Consider the following 8,367-nt stretch of genomic DNA (forward strand, 5'->3'; position numbering starts at 1 on the left):
AAAAAGTGATTTAGATTTTCTACGTAGGCTTGGGGTCAGTTGTGAGTTCAGGACCCAGGCTTGCTTCATTTTTTGTCAGTCTGATTTCCCAGCAACTAGAAAGTAAGTAGAGGAAGGTTGGCCTCTTGCCTTATCTTGATTGGTTGGAGAGGGCCAGGAGGGGAGCAGCTTGAGGGGAGCAGCTTGAGTGGAGCAGCGCAGACGCTCTCATTTGAGGACTGGGTGCCTGCTGAGACTAGACTACAAGGACACACGTCCGTCCACCGAGCCCTGAAGACCTCCGACCTATCCACCCCGCCGGTCCACGATACTTCCTCCTAAGAACATTTGCACGGAGACTATCCGGGTCAAGCCCTGACAGGCTGGCGAACCTCCGACAGCAACCTTCAGAACGATTTCTCAGGAGCATCCGACAGGCCGGAGTGGGAGCAGTCGGGGGGCCTCAGCGATGTAGCGGGACATGACAGTGCCCTGTTAGCCTTTTGGGAAGGGGTGTGGCGAGCCATGTCCACAGGACTATCCTGTCCGAAGGCAAGGCTGCCCGACCAGAGGACCATGTTGCTCTCTGCTCTCCTTCTACTGCTTCACAACACGTGGGTAAGTGTGAGCACTCGCCCTGTGTCCCACAACATCCTGCTTGTCGAGCTGCTGAGTATTCTTCCAAAACCTTTCCTTTGATAGGACAATGTGTCTTGATCACCTGCTGGTTATTTTCAAACCGGCTTTACGAGGACAGTGCGAAAGAGCTCGCAAGGGTGAGCGTGTCTTTTCAACTGAGTTTCACTCACCTTTTACGCAGTTGCTGGGAAATGCTGTCATCATAAAACCTGTTGGGTTTTATGTAAGTTCCTTGCCTGGGTTTAGTGCAGGTATATTTCAGGTTTTATGCACATGTTAAACGTTATCTTTCGCACGCATTTATCATTTTTATGAGGGCTTGGAGGAAGAAAGGCATCACTGAGAGAAAAAAAAAAGATCATTTTAGGTGAGTTACGTAAAATATAAACTATAAAATGAGTAAGATGCTTTGACTATAATTCTGCAATACTGTTGTACAATGCTAAAAATATTTCATATATTTCTGTAAATTGTTGCATGCATTAAAGTATCTATAAAGGACATAAAAAGTATGTTGTCATAAAAGATACAAGGCAGAGGACATCAACTTAGAAAACCATCCCCCTCAAAAACGGAAAAAAGAGCAGAGATGTTTTGTACATGCGGTCTAGCAAATATTTGGTAAATGATCATAGTGCGAGTGAAAGGTTGCTAGGTTGTGGCAGCAAGTGTACCTAACATCACAGCTTCTCAGCTCCCAAACACCTGCACTTCTCCAGCTTCTCACACACTCTGTGCTTTACGTCATGTGTGCCTTTTGCAGTTGTTAGTTGTAAAATGATAACTAGACTAAATCAAATCTGAATAAACATTTGGACCAATCTTGCTCATGCTCATACAGAATGCAGAATATGCAGAATATACAGAATATTGTTACAAATTTGTCCAAAACTCAGTATTCTGAGCAATTATTAAAATAAGGTATTATTTAAAAATGCTATTACAAGTTACATATATGGTGGAAATAATATGCATTGCTTACATGTGTTATGTAGTGTGAGGAATTCCTTTTAAATACTGCCATCTTGTGATTAGATGTGGAGAGTCTAAACCAATTAGTTTTTGTTAATTATTGGTTAGTTGAATCATGACGTCAGGATATGTAACTCAGATAATCCATAAAGGCCAAAAAACCCATAAAGAAACAAATGTTTGTTTTTGAACTATTTTTAAAAGGTGACAGGTTCAGTGCTCCATGATTTGATACATAAACGTGCAGAATATCGAGAAAACTGCACCAGAACCTTGGAAGCCACCCTCCATACTGTAACTGGTATGTCAAACAAACACAGAAACCACCAAAGCCCATACACTTCATCCATAATCAAGAGTGCGTCTAGTAAAAGTGTTTTTATTCTCCATAGAACTCCATTCATTAATGCAATCATTTGTATATACTCTAAAGGAATATACTGCAATGGTACATCCGACGTGTTCGCCTGCTGGCCACATTCATCTCCTGGGATCGTATCAGTGCCCTGTCCTCCATATTTGCCCTGGATCAATGAAGGTGCACATCCTTTCTGCTCCCCTGTAACAACTGACATACTATCACGAGAAATACAAAGTAAACACACACACACACACACACACACACATACACATGCACATGCACATGCACTCTCTCTCTCTCTCTCTCACACACACACACACACACACACACACACACACACACAGACCACGCAGGTTCATCTATTTGTTTTCTTGCCCTATCCTTGTGGTTGCTGAGGAACATGGTTGTCACTATGCAGTGAGTCACGACTGTTCTTCAGAGAAGGTTCTTGGGTCAAGGTCAGTCATGTGACTAGGCAATGACCTCAAAACCTGATCGGGATTTGTTGATATCTTGAAGCTTTTTCATTCAGCTAAAAAATAGAAGTCAGCACTGAGAACAATGAATACAGAAGGGATAATTAAATTACTATCTAAAAATAAGTTTTAAAAAGCATATCTGAGTCAAATAAATTGTGTTTTATATGAAATTCCATGCCGGTTCTACTCAGGTTTCCCTGGAAAGGTGTATAAGATATGCACTGAAAACGGGACATGGAAGAGAGAGGGGAACTCTGTGTGGCGAAATGAGTCAGAGTGTAAAGACATGGCTCACTTTTTCAAAGCTGAGGTGAGCGTTTAACACATCAAGCCAGGGTGTCACCCCATGTCAGCTTGGAGTAAGCGGCAGCTTGAACGTTTGGTAATGCAGGAGGACGAGGTGTTTCGCCAGACAGTGCTGAGGATCCTCTCCATCGTTGGCTACTCGCTGTCGTTGACCTCCCTCTGTTTGGCTATGCTGATCATGGGCCTGCTGAGGTGAGTGAGGTTCTGCAAGGTGCAGCACTCCGTCCGTCTCTGTTTAGTGTTATGAAGCGGACGCTCCTTCGCAAATGTTTCTGATCACCTGTGACACATCGTTGCTGTCCACCGTCTACAGCGGCAATTTCCCTTATTAGATTTACGTTTATCGCATGATAACGTTTCTGAGTAGACTCCACTGTGACAGTCGTGTTCATGTTGATGAAATACTGCCATTCTTCTCCTGACCTGCCGGCTCCAGTGATCTGATTTGCTCTTTACGTTGATTACAGTTATAGAGTATGTTACACATATTGACCGCAGAAAAAGAACGTGATTAATAATATTTATTTCAAACTTTCAGGAAGCTTCACTGCACAAGGAACTACATCCACATGAACTTATTTGTGTCCTTCATGCTTAGAGCAACTGCAGTCATTACCAAAGAAATCGTATTACACATCATGTACTCCAACGTGCCCAAGGATGAAATTGGATGGAACAGCTACACAGACTCCACAGTACTTCATCAATTTTTTTTGTTTTGCTGTCATTATTATTGATGACTGAGATCGTTTAAGAAATATTGAAATGGAACTACAGTACTCCTAATTGTACTACAGAGAGCCATGTTCTGTGAATGAGTTTACCCGTTTGGTTAATGTACTGCATGTGGAATAGACAACTGTTAATAAATTCAGCTGAGAAAAATTATTAATGGAATGTTTTTATCCCACAGATATTAATGATCTGTAAGGCCTCCAAGGTATCCATGCAGTATTTTGTGGGGTGTAATTACTTCTGGCTCCTGGTGGAGGCGATATTTCTGCACACTCTGCTCTTCACAGCTGTACTGACCAAGCGGCGTCTACTGAAGAGATACATGCTGGTAGGATGGGGTATGCCTGGCTTTGATCCATACTAACTCAAATGGCTCATGGTAATTGGTTATCACTGTATGAGCACAATGTATATCAGAACCTCAGGGTATTTTTTTTCTTAATACTTTATTTCTTGTTGATGGGATTTTGATATTCCCCTTCAAATTATTTATATGCTGTAACTGTTTTCACTCAGGAACTCCATTTTTGTTTGTGATACCATGGACAGTTGTTAAAGTTCTATATGAAAATAAAGGGTAAGTTTCTTATATACAGATATATAAGTAAGAAATATTCATTATTTTTTTAATATATACAGACATGCGTAAACAGTAGGAGTGTTTCAGGGTCTTGTGCTTCATATAGCAACAGTATTTTTAATTAGTGACTGTTCATCCTTTTTCCGCCCAAAGTTGCTGGTTCATTACCAACAGCTGGATATGGTGGATAATTAGAGCTCCCATTACTCTCGCAGTTTTAGTGAGTATTATGTCTCCTGCTTCTCACAGCACTACTTGATCACTGTCATCACATTAATATAATCACATCACATCATGACGCATGTACACAATACAAAAAACAGAGAAAAGAGGTGCATTGCATTAGTGCTAACCACAATGTGCACAAGGAACTTGCTGTGTAGCTTTGCCATGTGCATTCATGCATGTAACAGCTCATCTGAATACAGCATAACATTTGGATAATCTTTTACTGTTGTGAAGCAATTTAGGTCCATATTACTTCTGAGTAATACATAATATGGCACCAAGACTGAATAATTAGCCTGTTTCTTGTTATGGCTCCTCGGTTGCCTTCAGGAAAAGGGGCAGAGCTGAGCTGGGACAGAACCTAATTATGCTTCCAGGGCTGGAAAAATGTAAATGAAAATGTCCTTTATGATGATTATTTATGGGTGTAAAAGGACACACCGAACCTTTAACATTGATCCTCCATGGCTTCTTTGTTTTTCAGGTTGTATTCTGCATATTTCTCAGAATCATTAAGCTCTTGTTGTCAAAGTTAAAAGCCGACCAATTAAAGTTTACGGACTACAGATACAGGTAGGGTATGCGCAGCAATGGCTGGACTCTGATAGACTTACAGACATTCCGTTCTGATTTTTCACCCTTTGATGATGTCCTCGCAGTCTAGCCAGAGCCACACTGGTGCTGATCCCTTTGCTCGGCATCCACGAGGTCGTGTTCATGATCATCACGGACGAGACCGTGGAGGGGAGTCACCTGTATGTGCGAAACTTCATCAATCTAACCCTGAGCTCTTTCCAGGTAACAGACGACACCGGCTCTGTCTTCGACCGTGCGTCAAAACGATCTTTCTTTCCAGTGATTGGCCTAACCACAGTGTTGTGTTACACTAGGGCTTTCTGGTTGCAGTCCTGTACTGCTTTGCCAATGGAGAGGTAAGTCATTAAATTTAGCATATGGAACAAGTTTATTCTCTTTTTATCTAACTGATGCAGAGTATCTTACCATGAAACTCACTAATGCAAAATGTATTGTTTGTTATAATGCATGGTCACTTTATTTGCTTCGGTGAGCCTAGTCCTTAAAATCGAAATCCTTGAGTGTAATAGGACTTTGGTTCCATTCAAAAGACGCTGCTTCGAGAGACGTAGTTGTTTTCAGAAGTGATGCTGCATTTCCTTTGTCTCCAGGTCCAAGCTGAGCTAAAGAACAGATGGCGAGTCTTTCTCTTCGCAAACCGCTTCGAGGTCCACAACTACTTTGTTGGCATGCACCCCAAATACTTATGGAAGAACTCACAGAAGGGACCAAATCACCCCTCAGACCACAGCGATTCATATGACGACGGAAGCCACGCCCCCACGCATGGCCAGCTGACGCAAGTGACCGTCCAATCAGGAGCAGAGGTGTCCTTCGTACAGTGCACAGGTGTGGAGTTCTGCAGCAGGAAGAGCCTGTCTAGCAGTGATGGGGACATGACGCTGGGCGAGACCATGGAAGAGATTCTGGAGGGGGTTTCATTTTAATGTCCTCTTCCTGACTCTCTTTCACAGATTTATGGCAGGGCACATTTTTATTTGTAAATTTGTACTTTATAACATATTTGTGAATGTTTGTCAGTATAAATGCGTAGGACTTTTACTGCTTGTCCCATGTTCAATATGCATGTGTGTGTGTGTGTGTGTGTGTGTGTGTGTGTGTGTGAGAGAGAGAAAGGACAAGTCATATTCAATTGATAGGTGTTTCACAAAAAGCCCAGAAATCCTGCAATGACTGAAATTTATACTTGGTAAACATTTTATCAAAAGTACATTAGCTAGGTACACCTGTCTGGTACAGCGAATAGTTGCACAGATGCTGACTTCAGTCTGTCTTTTGCCACGCACAGTGTGTGTTTTCTTTAGCCTTTCATTACTGGTTACTTTCTGACAACAGGACCACGTGGCTGGATATTTTCGGATGGCGGACCACAGTTGTGCAGACTCCCCCTGCAACACTGCTGGGTCTGATAAACTCCTACCAGCTTAACACTTATGCTGCTCTGTGTCTCCGCTGCGGTGAGTCAGTAATTGTACACTTACAAAAAGCACCTTAGAGGCAGGTGTACCAAATAAAGTGAACAATGAGTATTAATCAAGGTAAGTGTGACAGTGGTTACTGATTGCATACTGAGCAAATGTGAAGGCGATAATGGCTACAACAAATTTCATAGCTCTGAGTGACCCAAAAATTTTTAAAAATCATTTTCTATTTCAAAAAGACAAATTTGCAATTCAAATATAATATACAGAATAAATCTGTAACCTGAGCAGCATAATGGCAAACAAACAAGTGAAAAATATGTGTGAGTAGTCACTGATGCATACTGTGAACATACATGTCTAAGTGGTTATTTAATGGACTGCATGTATCATGCCATGAAGACACTGTAATTTCATTTACCGCGATTGAGCCGCTTAAATGATATGTATAACTAATACAAATGAATACTCTAATGTGTCAATCCACCATTCTTAACTTTGTGCTTGCTCTTATGAATGCTGTTTTAAAGTCTGAAAATTATTTGCATAATAAACATGATTTTTCATACATTACCGTGTATATGAAAATTCAAGCTGCAGGATTTGGAGATAATGCACATAGTCTGTGGGAATGATAAACTAACAAAGGGGTAAACAACAAACAGCAAAAACCTTTAAACTGTAATAATAATTCAGAATTAAAAAATAAAAGCAATTGCAAAATCAAATTTAAAAAAGAAAAGTGAGATTACTGATGACTGGCGTAAAATCGGGGTTATGTTAGTGTCATTGCTACCAATTATAGTAAAATAATATGCTAGTAATATTCATGTAAAAAATACTATAGTGTAAATGTAATGGCCCCTCAATTCTTTCCCCAAGCCTTTTTGTGTGTGTGTGTGTGTGTGCGTGTGTGTGTGTGTGTGTGTGTGTGTGTGCGTGTGTGTGGCTCCCCACCGTGTTAGTTAATCATCTGTTTCATCTGCCCTGGTCACAGCCCTTGGTAGAGAATATTTATGTCCCCGTGTTAGTAGTTCTTGTTGGTGTTTGTCCCTGTGTATATGTTGCACGCGTCCTCTAGTGTCATTTATACTCATTTTGGTTTTTTTGATACTTTTTTGGTTTTGTTTTTGTTTGTTTTAATAAAATGTCTGTCTGTTAAGGAGACTCGCCTCGGCGTTCTGCTTCCTCATCATGTCTCAATGTTACAGAAAAACTGGTTTGCTGGGATGTGACGCTTATCGATAAGTTGCATCTGTAATGGTGAAATGATAATGGGAGAAATGATGAAACATAATAGACACTCACACAACACACAACAGCAGGACCTTTATAGAAAACTGCCGTTTTGCCTATTTCTGTTTTCAGAGAGGAAGACACATGATGTCCATTTCATGCTTGATTTTATGCTGATGCTTTAAAACAGAGAGCTGTCCTCACCCCCAACACCCCCAGCATCCCCAACACCCCCAGCATCCCCAACACCCCCAGCATCCCCATCACCCCCAACACCCCCAACACCCCCAGCATCCCCAACACCCCCATCATCCCCAACACCCCCAGCATCCCCAACACCCCCATCACCCCCAACACCCCCAGCATCCCCAGCATCCCCAACACCCCCAACACCCCCAACACCCCCAGCACTCATACCCGAGGCACATGTGCTCCAACACGTCTCCACACCTAGATCTGACCTGCCCCCGTCTCCTATGCACCGGGGGCCTATCATGGGGGCCTAGTGCAAAGACTGTCCCTGTTAAAATATGTACATTTTCATGGTATAAATGATTTTTTAACCCTTTGTTGGTTTTAGAACTATTAGAACTATAGCAATATGTTAACTCATATGTTATTGTAAAAATATTCAGAGTATTGCAAAAATGTTTGTCCTTACCCTTTATTTCTCAATTTGCCAGAGTTGGAAGTGAGCAAGGGACATATTATCATTTTCACATTATTTCTGCAAAATGGCTGAATTTCGTAGCATCAACACTACTTCACAGCTGCCCAGACATGAAAAGTAGGCCTGTGTGTGTGTGTGTGGGTCTATGTGTGTGTGTACCAAAC

General features: G+C 41.7%; 1 protein-coding gene across 1 annotated transcript; it reads left to right on the forward strand.

Annotated features, from left to right (window-relative positions):
- Positions 1 to 263: 263 nt before the first annotated feature.
- On the forward strand, positions 264 to 5,992 carry glp2r (glucagon-like peptide 2 receptor). The gene is made up of 13 exons (XM_026999662.3): positions 264 to 597; positions 1,795 to 1,891; positions 2,024 to 2,128; positions 2,622 to 2,740; positions 2,822 to 2,928; positions 3,275 to 3,431; positions 3,650 to 3,809; positions 3,988 to 4,048; positions 4,205 to 4,271; positions 4,764 to 4,852; positions 4,939 to 5,077; positions 5,170 to 5,211; positions 5,467 to 5,992. The coding sequence occupies exons 1-13, from the start codon at positions 505 to 507 to the stop codon at positions 5,800 to 5,802; spliced, it is 1,572 nt and encodes a 523-aa protein (XP_026855463.3). The 5' UTR covers positions 264 to 504; the 3' UTR covers positions 5,803 to 5,992.
- The last annotated feature ends 2,375 nt before the right edge of the window (positions 5,993 to 8,367 follow it).

The sequence above is a fragment of the Electrophorus electricus genome, chromosome 15 (assembly GCF_041902795.1).
Source record: "Electrophorus electricus isolate QZ-2024a chromosome 15, ASM4190279v1, whole genome shotgun sequence".
NCBI lineage: Eukaryota > Metazoa > Chordata > Actinopteri > Gymnotiformes > Gymnotidae > Electrophorus > Electrophorus electricus.

Coding starts and splice junctions, on each gene's coding strand:
- glp2r (XM_026999662.3), top strand. CDS start 505: ATGTCCACAGGACTATCCTGTCCGAAGGCAAGGCTGCCCGACCAGAGG. Junction 4,272..4,763: donor CCATTACTCTCGCAGTTTTA/GTGAGTATTATG, acceptor TTTGTTTTTCAG/GTTGTATTCTGCATATTTCT. Junction 5,212..5,466: donor ACTGCTTTGCCAATGGAGAG/GTAAGTCATTAA, acceptor CTTTGTCTCCAG/GTCCAAGCTGAGCTAAAGAA.